This window comes from Canis lupus, chromosome X (genome assembly GCF_003254725.2).
Source record: "Canis lupus dingo isolate Sandy chromosome X, ASM325472v2, whole genome shotgun sequence".
In the NCBI taxonomy this organism is placed as follows: domain Eukaryota; kingdom Metazoa; phylum Chordata; class Mammalia; order Carnivora; family Canidae; genus Canis; species Canis lupus.
In genome coordinates, this window is record NC_064281.1 from 89,730,087 (window position 1) to 89,752,066 (window position 21,980).

The 21,980-nt window shown below is 41.8% G+C and overlaps 1 protein-coding gene across 4 annotated transcripts; it reads left to right on the plus strand.

The window, feature by feature from the left end:
* The first annotated feature begins 6,585 nt into the window (after positions 1–6,585).
* On the plus strand, positions 6,586–21,183 carry LOC112649384 (splicing factor, proline- and glutamine-rich-like). Of its 4 annotated transcripts, XR_004813103.2 has the most exons (4): positions 6,586–7,140; positions 11,285–11,344; positions 18,131–18,281; positions 19,876–21,183. XR_004813103.2 is itself a non-coding variant. In XM_025431623.3 (3 exons), the coding sequence occupies exon 3, from the start codon at positions 12,603–12,605 to the stop codon at positions 14,595–14,597; it is 1,995 nt and encodes a 664-aa protein (XP_025287408.1). In that variant the 5' UTR covers positions 6,892–7,140; positions 11,285–11,344; positions 12,454–12,602; the 3' UTR covers positions 14,598–15,716. The 4 variants fall into 4 exon arrangements, 3 of the variants coding, with proteins under 3 accessions (XP_025287408.1, XP_025287406.1, XP_025287407.1); XM_025431623.3 differs by lacking the exons at positions 18,131–18,281; positions 19,876–21,183 and adding an exon at positions 12,454–15,716 and having other exon boundaries at positions 6,892–7,140; XM_025431621.3 differs by lacking the exons at positions 6,586–7,140; positions 18,131–18,281; positions 19,876–21,183 and adding exons at positions 9,094–9,274; positions 12,454–15,716.
* Positions 21,184–21,980: the final 797 nt, after the last annotated feature.

Sequence of the window (21,980 nt, forward strand, 5' to 3'; positions counted from 1 at the left end):
CATATAATGTTTGTCCTTCTCCGATTGACTTACTTCACTCAGCATAATACCCTCCAGTTCCATCCATGTCGAACCAAATGGGGGGTATTTGTCATTTCTAATGGCTGAGTAATATTCCACTGTATACATAGACCACATCTTCTTTATCCATTCATCTTTCGATGGACACTGAGGCTCCTTCCACAGTTTGGCTATTGATGATTCCACACAAATCTTAAAATAATTTGTTCTAACTCTCTGAAGAAAGTCCATGGTATTTTGATAGGGATTGCATTAAATGTGTAAATTGCCCTGGGTAACATTGACATTTTCACAATATTAATTCTGCCAATCCATGAGCATGGAATATTTTTCCATCTCTTTGTGTCTTCCTCAATTTCTTTCAGAAGTGTTCTATAGTTTTGAGGGTATAGATCCTTTACCTCTTTGGTTAGGTTTATTCCTAGGTATCTTATGCTTTTGGGTGCCATTGTAAATGGGATTGACTCCTTAATTTCTCTTTCTTCAGTCTCATTGTTAGTGTATAGAAATGCCACTGATTTCTGGGCATTGATTTTGTATCCTGCCACGCTACCAAATTGCTGTATGAGTTCTAGCAATCTTGGGGTGGAGGCTTTTGGGTTTTCTATGTAGAGTATCATGTCATCGGTGAAGAGGGAGAGTTTGACTTCTTCTTTGCCAATTTGAATGCCTTTAATGTCTTTTTGATGTCTGATTGCTGAGGCTAGGACTTCCAGTACTATGTTGAATAGCAGTGGTGAGAGTGGACATCCCTGTCTTGTTCCTGATCTTAGGGGAAAGGCTCCCAGTGCTTCCCCATTGAGAATGATATTTGCTGTGGGCTTTTCGTAGATGGCTTTTAAGATGTCGAGGAAAGTTCCCTCTATCCCTACACTCTGAAGAGTTTTAATCAGGAATGGATGCTGTATTTTGTCAAACGCTTTCTCTGCATCTAATGAGAGGATCATATGGTTCTTGGTTTTTCTCTTGCTGATATGATGAATCACATGGATTGTTTTACGAGTGTTGAACCAGCCTTGTGTCCCGGGGATAAATCCTACTTGGTCAGAGTGAATAATTTTCTTAATGTACTGTTGGATCCTATCGGCTAGTACCTTGTTGAGAATTTTTGCATCCATGTTCATCAGGGATATTGGTCTATAATTCTCCTTTTTGGTGGGGTCTTTGGTTTTGGAATTAAGGTGATGCTGGCCTCATAGAACGAATTTGGAAGTACTCCATCTCTTTCTATCTTTCCAAACAGCTTTAGTAGAATGGGTATGGTTTCTTCTTTAAACATTTGATAGAATTCCCCTGGGAAGCCATCTGGCCCTAGACTTTTGTGTCTTGGGAGGTTTTTGATGACTGCTTCAATTTCCTCCCTAGTTATTAGCCTGTTCAGGTTTTCTATTTCTTCCTGTTCCAGTTTTGGTAGTTTGTGGCTTTCCAGGAATGCGTCCATTTCTTCTAGATTGCCTAATTTATTGGCGTATAGCTGTTCATAATGTGTTTTTAAAATCGTTTGTATTTCCTTGGTGTTGGTAGTGATCTCTCCTTTCTCATTCATGATTTTATTTTATTTTATTTTATTTTATTTTATTTTATTTTATTTTTTTTTGGACATTCATGATTTTATTAATTTGAGTCTTCTCTCTCTTCTTTTTAATAAGGCTGGCTAATGGTTTATCTATCTTATTAATTCTCTCAAAGAACCAACTCGTGGTTCTGTTGATCTGTTCCACAGTTCTTTTGGTCTTGATTTCGTTGAGTTTTGCTCGAATCTTTATTAACTCTCTTCTTCTCCTGGGTGTAGGATCTATTTGCTGTTTTTTCTCTAGCTCCTTTAGGTGTAAGGTGAGCTTTTGTATTTGAGTTCTTTCCAGTTTTTGGATGGATGCTTGTATTGCAATGTATTTCCCCCTTAGGACTGCTTTTGCTGCATCCCAAAGATTTTGAATGGTTGTATCTTCATTCTCATTAGTTTCCATGAATCTTAATTCTTAATTTCCTGGTTGACCCTTTCATCTTTTAGCAGGATGGTCCTTAACCTCCACGTGTTTGAGGTCCTTCCAAACTTCTTGTTGTGATTTAGTTCTAATTTCAAGGCATTATGGTCTGAGAATATGCAGGGGACGATCCCAATCTTTTCGTATCGGTTCAGACCCGATTTGTGACCCAGTATGTGGTCTATTCTGGAGAAAGTTCCATGTGCACTTGAGAAGAATGTGTATTCAGTTGAGTTTGGATGTAAAGTACTGTAGATATCTGTGAAATCCATCTGGTCCAGTGTATCATTTAAAGATCTGGTTTCTTTGGAGATGTTGTGCTTAGAAGACCTATCGAAGGTAGAAAGAGCTAGATTGAAGTCACCAAGTATAAGTGTATTATTATCTAAGTATTTCTTCACTTTGGTTATTAATTGGTTTAAATATTTGGCAGTTCCCACTTTTGGGGCATGTATATTGAGGATTGTTAAGTCCTCTTGTTGGATAGATCCTTTAAGTATGATATAGTGTCCCTTTTCATCTCTCACTACAGTCTTCGGGGTAAATTTTAGTTTATCTGATGTAAGTATGGCTACCCCTGCTTTCTTTTGAGGACCATTTGAATGGTAAATGGTTCTCCAACCTTTTATTCTCAGGCTGTAGGTGTCCTTATGTCTAAAATGAGTCTCTTGTAGACAGCAAATAGATGGGTCCGGCTTTTTTATCCAGTCTGAAACCCTGCGCCTTTTGATGGGGTCATTAAGCCCATTCATGTTCAGAGTTACTATTGAAAGATATGAGTTTAGTGACATCATGATATCTACTCAGTCCTTGTTTTTGTGGATTGTTCTGCTGAACTTCTTCTTAATGGGGAATTTTAAGAGTCCCCCTTAAAGTTTCTTGCAGAGCTGGTTTGGAGGTCACATATTCTTTCAGTGCCTGCCTATCTTGGAAGCTCTTTATCTCTCCTTCCATTTTCAATGAGAGTCTTGCTGGATAAAGTATTCTTGGTTACATGTTCTTCTCATTTAAGACCCTGAATATATCCTGCCAGCCCTTTCTGGCCTGCCAGGTCTCTGTGGAGAGGTCTGCTGTTACCCTAATACTCCTCCCCATAAAAGTCAGGGATTTCTTGTCTCTTGCTGCTTTAAGGATCTTCTCTTTATCTTTGGAATTTGCAAGCTTAACTATTAAATGTCGAGGTGTTGAATGGTTTTTATTGATTTTTTTGGGGTGGGGGGGAATCTATTTCCTGGATCTGAATGCCTGTTTCCCTTCCCAGATTAGGAAAGTTTTCAGCTATGATTTGTTCAAATACATATTCTGGACTTCTGTCCCTTTCGGTGCCCTCGGGAACCCCAATTAAACGTAGGTTTTCCTTCCTCAGGCTGTCGTTTATTTCCCTTAATCTATCCTCATGGTCTTTTAATTGTTTGTCTCTTTTTTCCTCAGTTTCCTTCTTTGCCATCAACTTGTCTTCTATGTCACTCACTCATTCTTCCACCTCGTTAATCCTCGTCGTTAGGACTTCTAGTTTGGATTGCATCTCATTCAATTGATTTTTAATTTCTGCCTGATTGGATCTAAATTCTGCAGTCATGAAGTCTCTTGAATCCTTTATGCTTTTTTCTAGAGCCAGCAGTAGCTTTATAGTAGTGCTTCTGAATTGGCTTTCTGACATTGAATTGTAATCTAGATTTTGTAACTCTGTGGGAGAGAGGACTGTTTCTGATTCTTTCTTTTGAGGTGAGGTTTTCCTTCTAGTCATTTTGCTCAGTGCAGAGTGGCCAAAAGCAAGTTGTATTGGGAAAAGGAGAAAAAGAGAGGAGAGAAAGAAGGAAAGAAAAGAGAAAAAGAAAAAAGAAAAAAGGAAGAAAAAAAGAAAAAAAGAGAAGAAAAAGAGAAATAAAGAGAAAGAAAAAAAGGGTGGGTGAAGCAAACAGAAATAAAAAAAAAACACGGGGGAGTATCTTCTGATTCTGTGTACTTTAAGTCCCTTGACTTCCCCTGGAACTTCTCCGTCTAGCGGGTCTTCTGGGGGAGGGGCCTGTTGTGCTGATTTTCAGGTGTTAGCACTTGGGGGAGCTGCTCTGCCCCCTTCCTGGTGCAGGGCTCAGTGGGGGTTGATTACCCCGTGAGGCCCCTGCAGGAACAACCGCAGTGGCTGGGCAGCTCTGGAAACCTGGATTCAGCCCCCGCAGTAACTACAGAGCTCTCCGTCTGCAGGGCCTGGAGGCTCCGGGGCGGGGCCGCTGATCTGCTCAGCTCGGGGCAGGAGCGTCCTTGCTGTCCTGGGCCCTCCCGGCCTCTGCCTGTCCCGGGGGAGGCCGGATTCTGGGCTGTGTCCCGGCGCCCTGTGCTCCCGGGCCTGTGCTGTTGGATTCGCGTCCCGGCTGCGCATCCCCCTCCGAGGAGCCGCCGCCCGAGCCCCTCCGAGCTGCTCCCGGGTCAATGTGTGCACGCTGTAGCCCTTTAGGGAGCTCGGCCAAGGCGTGCAGCGTGCTCTCCCCGGGGCGCAGGTGTCTGTTAGTGTCCCAGGGAGCCCGAGGGCATCCCCGCCCTCCTGGGGTCCTGCTCTAACTCCCTGCGAGCCCCTTTCCGCCCGGGAAGGTTGGTGCAGCTCCTGCTTTTCCGGGACTGAGCTCTACTGTCCTGGGGACACTCCCCCCGGCCTTAGCCCGGCTCCTCGCGGGGCCCCTCCCCCTTTTGTTTCTTTATTTCTTTTTCCCCGTCTTCCTACCTTGATAGAAGCCGAACTCTTCTCACTGTAGCATTCCAGCTGTTCTCTCTTTAAATCTAAGGCCGAATTCATAGATTTTCAGGATGATTTGAAGGTTATCTATTGAATTTGGTGGGGACAGGTGATTTGGGGACTCTACTCTTCCTCCATCTTGCCCCTCCCCCCTCCTGAAATAGATATATTAAATAAATTTTTATCATGCTGAATTTTGTCCATCTATACACGAAATTCTGTCAATTTTTTCTCATATATTTGAGCAAGGATGATGGCATCCACTTAGGTTTTAGAATTTCATATCATCCTGGTGAAGTTAAACATTTTTCTCTCTCTTTTTTATAAAGAGATTTAATTTATTTATTTGAGAGAGAAAGAGAGAGCATGCAAGAGAGAGAGAGAGCACCAGTAGGATGGAGAGGCAGAGAGAGGAAGAAGCAGACTTCCAGCTGAGCAGGGAGCCTGATGTAGGACTCAATCTCAGGACTCTGGGATTATGAACTGAGCCAAAGGCAGACATTTAACCAAATGAGCCACCCAGGCGCCCCCTAAGTTAAATGTTTTTCATCATGTGGTCACTATTTCCCCCTAAATTCTATTTTATGTGATATATGCAATCAGTATATATATTTGGCTTTCACAGCAACAATTTTATTAACTGACTCAAAAGCTAGAAGAAAATAGACTATCAGTATATTTTTTTAAGTTGTTTTTCTCCTAATCTTTTCGTTTCGACATTTATGTGTTTTTATATCTAAGCTTACTTTTATAAAATTATATAGCTGTGGGCAGCCCCGGTGGCCCTGTGGTTTAGCGCTGCCTTCGGCCGAGGGCCTGATACTGGAGACATGGGATCGAGTCCCACATCGGGCTCCCTGCGTGGAGCCTGCTTCTCCCTCTGCCTGTGTCTCTGCCTCTCTGTCTCTTATGAATAAATAAATAAAATCTTTAAAAAATATATAGCTGTGTCTTTAAAAAGTCAATATTAGAGTATTAGAGTATTAGTCTTTTAATTGGTGATTTAGGTCACTGTACGTTTATTGCAGTAATTTATTTGAATGATTTCTCCTATCTTTTTTTCCCCCTGCTTTCTACATATCCCTATATTTTCTCTACTTCCTTTAACCTTTTTTTTTTTTAAAGTGGCTCCATCCTAAGCATGGAGCCCAATGTGGGGCTTGAACTCATAATCCTGAGATCAAGACCCAAGCTGAGATCAAGAGTCAGATGCTTAATGGACTGAGCCACCTAGGTACCCCTTAACTTTCTTTCACTGCAATTCTTTTTGGCTGGTAGATGTTTTCCCGTATTGTCCTGAAGTTATATACTTCGTGCTCCTTTTTTTTTTTTTTTTCAAATGGAAGCTTAAAAAAGAAAAAGACTTAAAAACTTAAAAAAAAAAATCTGATCATACAGGCAAAAAAGCCTTGCAATCCAAACAGCTGTATCGTAGATTCTCTCTCTTCCTCCTTCAGTGTATTAAGGGCCAGGCTAGCACAGAGTTCGGCAGAGGGAATACGCATACAGGAAGAAGAAAAAAAGAGCTGCATTTTTCTGGCCTCAGGAGATTATGACAAGGAGTCCAATGGTACTCACTAAACAAATAACAATCACACTGTGAGTCTCAAGTAGTATATTAGAATAGTGAGTGTAACCCTGAGGACAGACGGCATTCTTCCTCCTATTCCCCACTTCCAACTCTGGAGAGAAGTATCTTCTCAGGCTGTTCCTACATTAACGGGAGGTACTAATGCCTTATCAGTTAGCTGTGCAAACTGAACGCCTGGCATTTGGCTTTACTGAGTTACCTTATGTTTGATTGGTTTAGATATTAGATTAAGTGTCAATGGCACTGCCTGTGGACCCTCCAAAGCAGGAAAACGTGTCCCAGTAGAACGGGTTGGGTCTGGACCACTGGGCTAGTTGGCTCAGTGGAGGACATGGAGAGGAGTAAGGGACAGACAGGGCTAGGCAGTGAGAGATAAGAGGGAGGCCCCAGAGTCAGGCTCCCATAAATGCCAAGGACACCAAGATGCAACAAACCCAGAGATAAGGAAGTAGATCTGGTCACCTGACCCCAAATGTTAAGGAGTATCTTCCTTTGATGGCTACAATGTAATCACAGAGACTCACCAGACCCAAAATGACATGTCATTCACTCAAGACGGCACAAGAATCTCAAGGCCATAAACTCTCTGGTCAGGTTCTCTATAAAAGGCCAGCCACAAAAACCTTCAGCGGCAACCCTGTAGGGACCCCCTCTTCCTCCTGAGAGCTTTCTCTGTATCTTTGCTTAATGAACTTCTATCGCTTTGCTCACTCTCCTTTGTCTGAGAGATTCATTCTTCAACTCCGTGAGACAAGAACCAAGCTCTCCTACAACATTTTGGTGCCTAAACCCAGGATCACTGCCATCAAAGGGTGAGTAAATGAGGACTCTTCTTTTTCTTTCCTGGGAGATTTAACTCCCTTAAATAACCCCTTCTTTTAACAAACAGCAAAACTGGGCACCTGTCAGCCAGTTAAAGGTGAATAGCATGGCCTCCAGTCTTAAGACTCAGGTGACAGGCTTCTGGAGAGAGGATTGGTCCATCCCCCTTCCCCAAAAGAAAGGAATGTTGGGGGCAGCCAGGTGGCTCAGCGGTTTAGCACAGCTTCAGCCCAGGGCGTGATCCTGGAGACCCAGGATCGAGTCCCACATCGGGCTTCCTGCATGGAGCCTGCTTCTCCCTCTGCCTGTGTCTCTGCCTCTCTCTCTCTCTCTCTCTCTCTCTCATGAATAAATAAATAAAATCTTAAAAAAGAAAGAAAGAAAAAAAAGGAATGCTGGCCTAACCCTATCCAGTTCCTCTTGCCATTCTCTGGCTTTTTTTTTCTGCTTTTCCAGCCTCAGGGACTTTCCCTATAGTGGGGCCATGCTTGCAAATGGGACCTCAGGTGTAGGAACAGAATAACCACCAAGGGTAAGGCGAGGAAACTTAATTCAAATTGGCTTATAATTAGCCTGAGTGCTCAGGCACCAGGGGGCTAGGAATGCAAGCGAATTCACAGGGCCAAGGGCTGAGGGCTCTGGCAGGAGAGCTCTGAAGAATGAGGTCATTTCTAGGATTCCCTGCTAGTCTAAGGTTCATCCAGAGGGCGCACATAGGACTGGCAATCCAGTGCTCTGAACCTGCCCTTGGGTTACTATTCGGTGGCCTTGGGGTCTTTGAGACATGTAAAAGGATGGAGACCGGCCCTGGGGGTCACATCCTGGGGAAGCCTCACCCACAAGCAGCACACGCTTCCCACTGAGACACCCTAAGTATTTCGCTTGCATTCTTTGCCTTCTAAAAAGAATATCAGGGGATCCCTGGGTGGCTCAGCAGTTTGGCGCCTGCCTTTGGCCCAGGGCATGATCCTGGGGTCCCGGGATCGAGTCCCATGTCAGGCTCCCTGCATGGAGCCTGCTTCTCCCTCTGCCCGTGTCTCTGCCTCTCTCCCTCTCTCTCTCTCTCTCTCTCTGTCTATCATGAATAAATAAATAAATAAATAAATCTTTAAAAAAATAAAATAAAAAGAATATCACAGTTTAAACTATTAACCTTGCTAAACTGTATGATTAGGCCAGACTTTTTGGGGCAAATCCAGATGAGACAAGGAGGATCAGGTCAGGGATGGGTAGGAGTGGCAACTGCTCCCGCCAGCCTGATCCCTCCTCAACCCAAGATGTTAAGCCACTCTTTCACTTTGGGTAGGTGAACCAGGGGGCACCTTGGTTCACAGGGGAGAGCTAATATGTAGGGGCACCTGCACAGTCACCTCCCTATAACAGGTATGGGGTAACTGACTCCTACCAGGATTGTGGGAAGGGAAGAAAACCATCCTCTGCAGGGACCCCTCTGGATTGGGTACTGCAAAATTGAGTAATTCCCCCCTTGTAAAACTTGTCTAGCATTTTCCATGGGTTAAAAACAGTGGGTTCTTCAAGGCAAGGTAAAATGACCTTCACGGTAAGGCACGGTCTCTTCTTCAGTTCCCAAAGCCTCTGCCTTGAGGTGTCTTTTAACCCACTGGAAACTATTTGGATTGCAAAATTTAGGGAAGGTCTGAGCTCCTGTAACACTGTATGGCCTCCATGGGATCAATCGGAGGAAACACAGGCCCTCCCTAGCGAAGGGGATGATGACCCTCTCACTGCCCCTCCTCCTAATAGATGTGGGGGCTTCTCCCTCATTTATTTCCTAGGTTAATGGGTATCATTGGAGCCAATTGTGGTTAGTCTAGTTCAGGATGGGGACGTTAAGGAATATTCCCAAGCAGCTGCCGAAACTCTCTTTGTTTGGTGGAAGTTCCTCATCTTCTCCTGCCTGACGTGGACTGCCTAATTCCACTCATTGGTGGAAGAACATGGCATTTGCTCATTTGTCCAAGTGGATGAGCTTTAGAACTGGGAACCCTTTTTCTGGTTGCACTTCACCTTTTCTGTCTCCCCTCCCCCTGCTTCTGTTTCTGCACCACTTTGGGTGCCACTTGCATACACTGCTCACTTCAGATTTCCCCACCAGTGTCTCAGGTAACAATTGACAAATGGGGAACACACTGAATTTTAAAAGTGGACCCAGGGGAAATATATTCAGTATGTAAATTAATTTAAGTTTGTTCATTTGATATGATAGACATATATTTAAAGTTATCAGCATTAAATATAAAGCTTTTATTCTATCAAGGTTTGCTAGAGGTCAAATAAGCTCCGGTTAGCTCTGTTGTAATTTGTTAGCAAAAAGATGACTTAAAATGATGGTTTATCTTGTCTGTCTCAAAGTTTTCATAGGTAATTGTTAAGATAGCTTCAAAGGTTTTGGCAATGGAAAACTTTAAAGTTCAGCTTGAATGGTAATTGAGATTGAATTCACTGGATAGCTAAGTCTTTTTCAAATAGGATAAAGTCCTAAAGCATTTATTATTGGATATAGGTTTGTGCTTTTAACTTCTTATTGCAGAGAAACTAAGGATATTTGAGTCTGTTGGTAAACATGCTTCATGCTTAATAAATTCATAAATTTGTCTTATAAAGAGTTTTGATATAATAGTTCACAATTGGTTACTACTTAGTTTTCCCTGAAGACTAAATCCTGCTAATGTAATTAAGACTGATGGAGAATAAGGGAAACAACTCTGTATGTAGAAAGGGTGGAAATATATAAAAAAGATATAATAAATGGAAATGCATTTTTCTTAAAGGTAAAAGAAGGTAATTTGGTCCTAAATGAGACTGGTTGTTTGAAAAAAAAATGGCTTGGAACAAAATCAGCATGTAAAAGAAAGTTGTTGAAGGTTTGTGAAGGGAAATCTTTGGAAAGGTATTTTAGATGTGGTGACGATAGACTAAGATTAAAATGAAGGGTTTTTAAAAATACACAGCTATAAGATTAAAAGTCTGCTTTCTCTCTGTTTGAAAAGACAAGTTTTCTTGAATTGTTGGCCTTCCCTTGATAAGAAAATGTAAACAGTTGTTTTCTCTTTGCCAGCCCAGAAAAACTAGTTTCTATGTTTTGCCTTTATCAGGCATTTAACATCCCTAATCGTATTTAGGAATGTGCTTTAAAACTTTCTAAGGTTTTAACAAACTTCCCAAGATTTAAATTGTAAATGGAGACTTTTTGACTCATTAGGCCTTTTATTTGGCATATTAAGTTACTCTGAAATTACTGTTGAGCAAATGATAAGCCTTAGGTTACATTTGGGTAAATGCTGTAACTATTCTAGAGATGATATGTAATTCCTAAAGTTTTAATATAAGGTCATCACTTGATATTTTGATCGCTGAAATGTTATGTGTCACAGAAATAACTGAGTTTCCTTCTCAATTGCATCATAATGAACTCATATCTGATTATTAACCATGTCCATTTCTAAGGCTTTATCATTTATAGTTGTTCTCATTCTCTCGGAAAATGAGTTTCATCTCCAAGGAGGTTCATATAAAGGATCTTTAGGACAAATACAAGGTTTTGAGGTTTTTAAGATCAAAACTGAAATGGGTAAGAATTTCCAGAACTAACAAAGTTGCATTCAAATTAAAGAAAAATAGTAACATGGCACTAAGTAAACCAAAAGGATAATTATAGTTTTGTGACTCTTGTTTGAAACACTACTGGTTCTCTGATGTTTGCTCTCCCAGGTTAAGAAAACCTAAGATATCTATGACTTACAGAAATGCGATAAAGTATTCATTTGTAAATAAAATAAAGCAGTGACTTTTCTCTCTAATTGAACCCTCTGAAATTCAACAGGTCTCAGTAAGTATTCTTTCTTTCATAGTCATTTGCATAAGTTCAATAAGAATCTGCTCTTTTAAACAGGACACCACTGAAAATACTGGTTCTTTTACCAAGGGTTTGACTGGGATGTCTTATTTGAGAGACATGCATAGACTCAGATATGACCAAACAGCTTTAAGAAACTAAGTTTGACTTAATGAAACATGGAGTCACAAAGCCCCTTGGAAATGGTGGCCTGATACCTTGCTTCCAGAGTTCCCAGCAGCCTCACCAGGTAAGTAAAGAATGTCACTTCCTGGCAGGTGCAGGAACGTCAGGATACTTTGGGGACCTTGTGAAGAGGAATCCACCCACATCTACCGGTATGTCTGATGGCAAGTACTTGGCTTGGCTTCTGGCCTGGTGAGGCTACTAAAAGCTCAACCTAGAGATTCCTTATAAAACTGTTCCAGCAAAGCAGATTCTAAAAGATCTATATGATCAATCATTATTCTTGCTGAGTGTATGTAAATAATCAGGCCAAGTTTGTTAAAAGTGGACTCGTTTTACAGACAGGTCAGTCCTGATTTGGCTACCTCTGATTTTAAAAAAAATGAGAGTTATTATAGAGGGAAACTATGTTTTAATAACACATCCTTGCAGATGGTAAATTATAGCTCTGATGGTTTTTATTTTTTTTTTTTTTTTTTTTTTTTTTTTTTTTTTTTTTTTTTTTTTTTTTTTTTTTTTTTTTTTTTTTTTTTTTTTTTAAAATTTTATTTATTTATTTATGATAGGCACACAGTGAGAGAGAGAGGCAGAGACACAGGCAGAGGGAGAAGCAGGCTCCATGCACCGGGAGCCCGACGTGGGACTCAATCCCGGGTCTCCAGGATCGTGCCCTGGGCCAAAGGCAGGCGCTAAACCGCTGCGCCGCCCAGGGATCCCGCTCTGATGGTTTTTAAATGAATGCTGTTTGCCTAAGCTAGACTACTTGAGGTAAACTTCAGAGAAATAGTTTTTGTATTTCTATACAATTGCTCATGTACAAGATACTCTATACTTTTTTTTTCTATGGGATAATAACAGGACCCCATGGGTATAATGATTATTTAAACAACTAAAAAAAATGGGATTCATTCCCCAGCAATTATATAACTCAACTCGCACTTTGATCAGTTCAGTATGGCTGGGATGACAAAATCGCTCCTTTAGAGCCAGAGCATACCCCACTGCATGAGGTTACCTATGGGCTTGTGTAAATAGTGGATGATCTCACTTTATGATGAGATTGGATGGTTTACTGGGGGATGCCCTTATCTCTTGAGACAAGTTTTCTCCTACTTGTAGTGATACCTCGTAATTATAATGCTGTTCAGGCTAGATCCAATAAACAGCCGCGGGGAAAAAGGATCTCCAAATATCAACCGGGGGATCTAGTGTTAGGAGGGACCATATGTTGTCATTCTCTCTACTCCAACTGCTGTCAAAGTTTCAGGTCTTGGATCCTGGCTTCACCATTCCTGTATTAAGAAGTGGACATCAGGCCGGTGTCATCCGCCATCTTGTGCGAAGCAAGGTGGCCTCTACTTCCCCGAGCGACTTCTCTGCTTCTGCCTCGACTGCCCCTTGATCACACTCATGTCTCGGGACCCGTTCCGGAGCCGGGGCGGCGGTGGCTTCCACCGGCGCGGAGGAGGCCGCGGCCGCGGTGGCCTCCACGACTTCCGCTCCCCGCCGCCCGGCATGGGCCTCAATCAGAGCCGGGGACCCATGGGGCCCGGCCCGGGCCAGGGCGGCCCCAAGCCCCCGATCCCGCCACCACCTCCGTACCAGCCGCCGCCGCCGCCACAGGCCCCGTCCAAGCCCGTCGGTGCTCAGGGACCCTGGCCGGCTCCGGGAGAGGGCAGCGCTCCGCCGGCCTCCGGCTCGGCACGGCCCGCCACTCCTCCGACGTCGGGGGCCCCTGCGGGCCCCGGACCCACCCCGCGGCCGCCGCCGCTGCCCGCAGTCACCTCGGCGCCCCCAGGGGCGCCCCAGACCGCGCCGCCGTGCGGCGGGGTCCCCACCACCCCGCCCCAGGCCGGGGACCCGCCGCCTCCACCTGCAGGGGGCCCGGGCCCCGGACCTAAACAGGGCCCAGGCCCCGGAGGCCCGAAAGGCGGCACAATGCCAGGCGGCCCGGGGCTAAGGACTCCCGGCGGCCTCCCCACGCCGTGGCACCGGGGTGGCGGGCGCGGGAAGCCCCGCGGAGGGGGGCAGCGCCACCCGCCCTACGGCCAGCAGCACCGGCAGGGGCCCCCGCCCCGCGGCCGCAGCGAGGAGGAGGTGCACTCGGAGGGGTTCAAAGCCAGCCTGTCCCTCCTGAGGAGGCCTGGAGAGAAAACTTACACTCAGCGCTGTCGGTTGTTTGTTGGGAATCTGCCTGCTGATATCACAGAGGATGAACTCAAAAGACTCTTTGCTAAATACGGAGAACCAGGAGAAGTTTTTATCAACAAAGGCAAAGGATTCGGGCTTATTAAACTTGAATCTAGGGCACTGGCTGAAATTGCCAAAGCTGAACTCGATGATACACCCATGAGGGGTAGGCAGCTTCGGGTTCGCTTTGCCACACATCCTGCTGCCCTGTCCGTGCGAAATCTTTCACCTTACGTTTCCAATGAACTCTTGGAAGAAGCCTTTAGCCAGTTTGGTCCTATTGAGAGGGCTGTTGTAATTGTGGATGATCGTGGGAGATCTACAGGGAAAGGCATTGTTGAATTTGCTTCTAAACCAGCGGCAAGAAAAGCATTTGAAAGATGCGGCAAAGGTGTTTTCTTACTGACAACAATGCCTCGTCCAGTCATTGTGGAACCACTTGAACAATTAGATGATGAAGATGGCCTTCCTGAAAAACTTGCACAGAGGAATCCAATGTACCAAAATGAGAGAGAAATGCCTCCTCGTTTTGCCCAGTATGGCACACTTGAGTATGAATATTCTCAGCGATGGAAGTCCCTGGATGAAATGGAAAAACAGCAAAGGGAACAAGTTGAAAAAATCATGAAAGATGCGAAAGACAAATTGGAAAATGAAATGGAAGATGCCTATCATGAGCATCGGGCAAATCTTTTGCGTCAAAATCTGATGAGGTGCCAGGAAGAATTAAGACGCATGGAAGAACTTCACAATCAAGAAATGCAGAAACGCAAAGAAATGCAACTAAAGCAAGAAGAAGAACGGCGTAGAAGGGAAGAAGAGATGATGATTCGGCAGCGTGAGATGGAAGAACAAATGAGACGCCAAAGAGAGGAAAGTTATAGCCGGATGGGCTACATGGATCCAAGAGAAAGAGACATGAGAATGGGTGGTGGAAGAACAATGAACATGGGAGATCCCTATGGTTCAGGAGGCCAGAAATTTCCACCTCAAGGTGGTGGTGGTGGCATAGGTTATGAAGCTAATCCTGGAGTCCCACCAGCAACCATGAGCGGTTCCATGATGGGAAGCGACATGCCTACTGAGCACTTTGGGCAGGGAGGTGTGGAACCTGTAGGTGGACAGGGTCCTAGAGGAATGGGGCCTGGGACTCCAGCAGGATATGGTAGAGGGAGAGAAGAGTATAAAGGCCCAAACAAAAAGCCCCAATTTTAGATGTGATATCTAGGTTTTCATTCCAGTTTCTTTTTGTCTTTTCTTGTTTAGATACCAATCTTTTAAATTCTTGCATTTTAGTAAGAAAAAGCTACCTTTTTATGGATGTTAGCAGTTTATTGACCTAATATTTGTAAATGGTCTGTTTGGGCAGGTAAAATTATGTAATGCAGTGTTTCAAACAGGAGAATTTTTTTCTTTATTTCCTTTTTTTTTTACTTGTATAATGTCCCTCAAGTGATGGCAGTGTACCCTGTGCCACTGAATTTCCAAAGTGTACCATTTTTTTTTACTGTGCTTCGAATAAATAGAAAATATAGTTATAATATGGATCTTCAACTTTGCCATTCATGCTTCTATACATATTAGGCTATGCACTTTGAAAGCATGAGCATGTCTAGGCCTTTGAACGGCACATGCCATTTCTGGGAAATGTATCTGTAGGCTAAGTATTGCTTTCTACATATAAGTACCCTCTTGTTTTAAAAAGAAGAAATGAAGGCAGCCCGGGTGGCTCCCTGGTTTAGCGCCCCCTTCAGCCCAGGGTGTGATCCTGGAGACCCGGGATCTAGTCCTGCGTCAGGCTTCCTGCACGGAGCCTGTTTCTCCCTCTGCCTGTGTCTCTGCCTCTCTCTGTGTCTCTCATGAATAAATAAATAAAATCTTTAAAAAAATAAAAATAAAAAGAAGAAATTCATATTGAAGTAGTTTCATTATTTGATTTGTTTGGCATTATAGGAATCAAGCTGGTGCTAAGTCTTTTTAAATGGTTATGTAAGCAAGCTGAACTGTAAATCTTCCTTCAGGAATGTGTATTAAGATTATGGAATAGGTGAAAGACTATTGATAGGGGAGAAAGTGGGTATGACTAAATGGATCTTTATGGCCGTATGATCTATCTTTTCCTTGAAAGTTTCTGAAGAAAAGTGGAAAGATCATTCTGTTGCGCTCCTCCATTCTTGTTTTTAAAAGATCAACTCCCAAGCCCTACAAATGGCTTGTACTGAACTTTCACATTTGATTTAAAGATTGTTAAACATTAAAAAAAAAAAGAAGTGGACATCAGACCTCGATAGTCCTGCAAGTAATCCTCCAACCTATTCCTGTGAGCCTATAGAAGACTTTCGTTTACTAGTCAAAAAACAAGGCAAGTAAATCTAAGCCATGGTTTTGGGGTTACTTTTATTATGCAATAATATACATATAAGCGCTATGACGGAATGTTCTATTTTAACATCCCAGGTCATTAATATAACTGTGGGAGGACCCTTAACTTCCAATTCTGGTTCAACTGTTCTTTGCCTGTTGGCCCCATAATGTAGAAAAAGGAAAATACTGTTATTTATGAACAGAAAACAGCCGACACTTCCAGTTTCACCAACTTAACAGATCAATTCCACAAACAAAATAAAAATTATACCATACAACTGGTTACGAGTACTTAATAGATGCAAGAAATACACCTGTGTAAAAATACAAAAAGGATCTCACGATATTGATTACAAAATTCCTTTCCCACTGAGGTCACTATAAACCCAAACCCCATGAGACTATTGACTGCATCCAAGTTTTAGATACATATGGCTCTCAATGTCATGAGGCAATCTCAGTTTTGTGTTGCTAACAGTAACTCCCCACAAAGTTTGCTTTTCTATAGCCTAGTGGGTGTGGGGGCCACCCAGGCAGAAATTTAACGACTCAACAATCTTGCTCAGCTTCAAGCTTCTCTACAGTACAGGCCCCGTCTAAAACATATAGTCCCAGTCAATTGCATATGCATAGCCTGCAATAAGCCTACTACCCAGTGCAGCTTTACCTTACAACTCCTGTTGCCAACTAGAGACTTATACCTACCAAGAGGATGGGCCTTACTTTGTGCCAGTATGGCCCATTATATCATTCCTAAATGATTCTCGGGGTTATATACTGTAGGCAAACTAGGATTATTGTTCTTCTCACCACCAGCAACCCGTTATCAACAACAACTGCCTCATTTACCCTCCAATTGCAATGATAATGTGGTTCTCATATCAGATGGGGAAACAGCAGCCTTAGCCCTCTCCCTCGTGGCTCTCCCAGCACTAGGAAAGGTCTTACATCATGAGATAAAACTGTTTGCTCAACAGAACCTTAAACAATACATCCCTAGTCTTAGATGCTCTAAATCAAGAACTAAGTGAAGTTAGGGCAGGATTTCTAGAAAATCGGGCAACTATTGATTACTTACCACTTCAACATCACTTAGGTTTTAAAGAGTTTCCACACATGTGCTGTTTTAATATAACTAACAATTATTATAAGATCTCACAACTAATAAGTGACATTCGAGCTCAACTGGACAAAATCAGAGTCTCTCCAGGATTATTTGATTGGCCTGGAAACTGGGGTCAATATTTCAGAGATGCCATTATACTGATGGAACTAATTGTTGGATTTTGACTTTCTTTCTGTGTTTGTTGGAGCCTGTGTCTCCTCATGCCTTCCAACATCTCTTGGGAGCCATACCATGGACCTCTTGACATACCTCTGAGAATACCCTGACTGCCGACCCCTCACACTGTCCTTTTCCAGCCTCAAGAAGCCAGAGCAGTCATCGTCCCACTCCCTAACAGCAGTTAAGGTTACTATTCCAGGGGGAGGAATGAGTAAGGGACAGACAGGGCTAGGCAGAGATAAAGGGGGGGCCCCAGAGTCAGGCTCCCATAAATCCCAAGGGCACTGAGATGCAACAAAAACAGAGATAAGGAAGTAGATCCGGCTACCTGGCTCCAAATATTAGGGAATATCTTTCTTTGATGGCTACAATGTAATCACAGAGACTCATTAGACTCAGAAAGCAGTACGTCATTCACCCAAGATGGAACAAGAATCTCAAGGCCATAAACTCCCTAGTCAGTTTCTAAGTAAAAAACCAGCCAAAGGGACCTGGGTGGCTTAGTGGTTGAGCCTCTGCCTTTGGCAGAGGGTGTGATCTGGGTGTCCTGGGATTGAGTCTCACATCAGGTTCCCTGCAGGGAGCCTGATTCTCCCTCTGCCTATGTCTCTGCCTCTTTCTCTGTGTCTCTCATGGATAAATATATGAAAAAAATCTTTTAAAAAATGACTAGCCAAAAAACCTTCAGTGGCAACCCGTTGGGACCCCTCTCACTTTTGAGAGGTTTCTCTGTATCCTTGCTTAATAAACTTCTATCACTTTACTCCCCTTTGCCTGTGAGATTCATTCTTTGACTCTATGAGACAAGAACCAAGCTCTCCCACATCAGAGAATGAGGAGTAAACAGCTAGCACAAATTGAGGTGACTTTGACTTTTTTAAAAAAGATTTTCTTTGTTTACTCATGAGAGACACAGAAAGAGAGGCAGAGACATAGGCAGAGAGAGAAGCAGGCTCCCTGCAGGGAACCTGATGTGGGACTCGACCCCAGGATCCCTGGATCACTACCTGAGCCAAAGGCAGACAGTCAACTACTGAGCCACCAAGGCGTCCCAACTTTGACTTTTTTTAAAAAAAGATTTTATTTATCCATTTGACAGAGAGCATAAGGAAAAGGAGCAGCAAGCAGAGGGAGAAGCAGGCTCCCCGCTGAGCAGGGAGCCCAATGCAGAGTTTGAATCCAGGACCCCAGGATCATGACCTGAGCTGAAGGCAGATGGTTAACCGACTGAGCCACCCATGTCCCTCAAGGTGACTTTGACTTTATCAGGAATGGTACCAGCTCTGAATAAAGCAAAAGAGAGATGGGGATCATCAGTTACATTAGTCATATTTTTGACTCTGAGTGCACACAGCAATGTGCAGCCAGGTGGGCAATGGATATCAGCATAGAGAACAGAGGTCAAGGACCTGACATGTGAGGGTCCCCACATTCCCTCTGCCGTGACACTACATAAGCCATATCCCTCTTCCCCCTAAAACTACAGTTCAGCCAGGAGAGAAGCAGGGAGGAAGGGAAGCTGCCCTAGAAACTAAGCTGTTCACTGAGAGAATCTGAACATTTTCTAAAGTGACTGTTTAATTTTAGATCAGACTAAGGTTTAAACTGAATTGGACATTAATTTTAACCCCCACCAATGAGAGGGTGGGGAATCAAGAAAAAGGCCAGATTGGTTGTAAATAAAATAAATAAGTCACATTTTCTCTGCACAATGAAGTTTTAGTGTGAGGCAAATGGAAATGCTAGATGTAAACCATGCCTCTCAGTGATTTTCAGATGGTTATTTTTGCTTCAAAGAAGGATAAAAATGCTGAAAGAGGGGATAAGTTATAAGGGATTTCAATTCCAGTTACACTGATCCCTGATCTCTGTATAAATCTGAGTGAATCCCTGGTTCTTAGAAAATGGTGTTGAGAATATACAAATTTAAGAAAGATTTCCAGAGATGCATTGGGACCCAGATGCTTGCATAATGTTGCCTTCCTGTTTTGGAGTAATAATAAAGGAAAGAAAGTATAAACTAGGCCAATGGATAGGGTACATCAATATCATTACATATGGGGTAAAATATAGAATAAGTTAAAAAATTGATTATAAAAATATAATTAGTGTCTAAACATATTAACACTTAGATGGAGTTTTGAGTAATAGATTTCATGACTTACAAACCATTCTATTTACTTAATGCAGATTACTGCAAAAATAGTTGTAACAATATAATGTGGATTGAAAAATAGGAAAAAAATGCAATTTGCAAAATGTTACTGTTATTAATAACCCACTTTTATATCATACTTTATAGTTTACAAAGCTCTTTCATATTCACTTAGAAGTCATACTTGATTTTAAATATATAAATGAATAAAAATTATTAACTAAAGGATTTCAAGTGAATTTATGTGAAATATATTGAAAACATGGGTCCAATATTTAAATGTCACATAAATCAGGTTATATTTCTAGAATTGCTTCAAGTGAAACTGATTATTAATTTTTTACTCCTCTGTACAATATTTTCTCTTCTTATATATTAGTTCTTGGAAAGATGAGACTGAGATATTTTTTCTCAGACATTTCTCCTATTTTATTCATAACAAAAAATATGTATGTTGTATTCTCTGAGTTAATTTGAGATTTTTTGTCTCTGACCCAAATATAATCTTGAGTGAGGTAGTTAAACTCACCAAAGGTTAGTTTCCTTATTGTAAATTGGAAGGTTGGATTAGTTGCTAAGACTATTTCTGACTCTGATATCCTATATTCTATGAAATATTCGATATAGTCTTTGTACCATAAGTACATCCAGAACTTCTCATCACTGACATGTCCCTTCTAATTTCTCAGCTATCACCATCTGAGAGACCTTATCCACATGCTCAATGAATATGCTTTCAACTAAGTGGAAAACAAAACAACAAAGCCTGGAAGTACTCTCTGGATTCCAATTCAGTTTTCATCCACGTTCTAAATATGATTTCATAAAGTGTCACTGAACACCAAAGACCATCTGTCTTTCAAACACAAAGCAAAATGACTTATGCTGTAGAGATTGCAGAAAGCATAATTGGTGGACTAGGTTTAGAATGGAGTACCATTCCTGTTTTTTTACCTGGATCACTGGGAGAAAATATGTCGCTTCATCCATCCTCTGGTTTCTCCATTTGTATAATCAAATTCTGTATCCAGACCTTCGATGGCTTGCTCGTGCCCATTCCTGTGTCAGCTTGTTTTCATCGTTTTTGTTATTTCATGGTATGGGATTTAAAGATGGCTCCCAAGTGGCCACTTATTGTCCTCTTCTGAACTGTGATGAATGGAAACAGTAGAATAACGGGGCCGCCTCAGATACCACAACCCCACAAAAGACAGGATCACAGTGGCCTATAGGAACTGCTGGAATACCATTCTGTAATATATAGTGTGTGTCAGTAAAGAAGGTTAAAACTTCTTGGATTAAATTGACATACCTGGGGGGCCTGGTTAGCTCAGTCGGTAGAGTGTGAAACTCTTAATCTCACAGTCGGGAGTTTGAGCCCCACATTGAATGTGGAGCCTCCTTAGAAAAAAAACAAAATTAAATTGACATATCTGCTAAGGCATGTTCTTCCTTGAGTCGCCACTGCTGCTGTTGCTAACTGGAATGGTATTTGCCATATTTTGAATGCTTACTTTATCAGGAATTTCACATTCATAATGATATTTGAGTCTCACAACTTAAATAAGGAAATGGTAATATTCTTCTTTTACAGATGACAAAACTGATCTTAGAGATGTAATTTATTTGAGAACATAAAGTTTAAAATTGGTAAGGCATGGATGTGTACCTGGGTTTGTCTGTCTCCAAAGCCTGATCTCTTTATTACTAAGCTAAAAGACTTGTGAGGGAAAACTGTTACAGAACCTTTAAACTTTGGGGAATTCATGGTGAGCCATGTTTGTATCTCTGAAAGTATAGCATTCTATTTTAAAACCAAGTGGATTTTCCAAAGGTTATTGAATAATGTAAGAAACTAGTGCTAATATAAGACAACTTTATGCTTTTTGGAACTTCCCATCTTTCTGAACTTTGGAAATTAAATGGCTGTTAACTTTAATCTGAAATGGCTGTAAGTCAATACTCTGACAAAGGGCATAAAAATATTGGTAACTGAGTAAGACTATGATTACTAATAAAAATCTAATAGAATTTTCTTATTAGGAAAAGTCTATTCAGATTTGACTTTTTAAAAATGTACAGTTGTAGAAGTTAAAAATGAAAAACTAATGCTGTAGTTTCCTTTCTTATGTATCATATAATTTTTGTTTTTGCATTTAAAACACACAATTTTTAAGTTGAGAGTGATGATTAAAAAAACACTTAGTTCAACCCATAAATTTACAGATCAAGAAATCTATCACCCAGAGATTACATAACTTGTCCAAGGTCACACAGGGTCTCAGAGCCAGGACTAAAATTATGGTCCCTGATTCCCTGGCCACTCTTTTTTATATTTTATGCTCTATGCTACATGCTTATTGTAAGAAATTTTGGAAGTCTAACAGGTGCTTTTAAAAATCACTTTTTTATTATGCCTGATGCCTGTAATTTTAACTCATTGGTTTTAAAATAGAGATATTTAAGGAACTTGACATATAATGAAAAGCTATAGAATTTGTCCACATCTTTAATGGGAAAGCCAGTGCTTTTTAAAAGGAAAATATAATTCCAGAAAACCTTTATTTGGTTACATTATTACTAGCTTATAAGTGAGTGAACATTTGAAACACTGATTAAGAAGCAAATTTCTACCCAAATACTTGAGACTGAAGAAATAGAGAAATACATTCTCTTTGGATAAGCAAACAATTGGTGAGGCTAAATAAAACCATACTTTGCACCCTTCTCCCCCAGCTTTGTTGAGATAGAATCAGCATATAACATTCTGTAAATCTTGGGTATACAACATGAT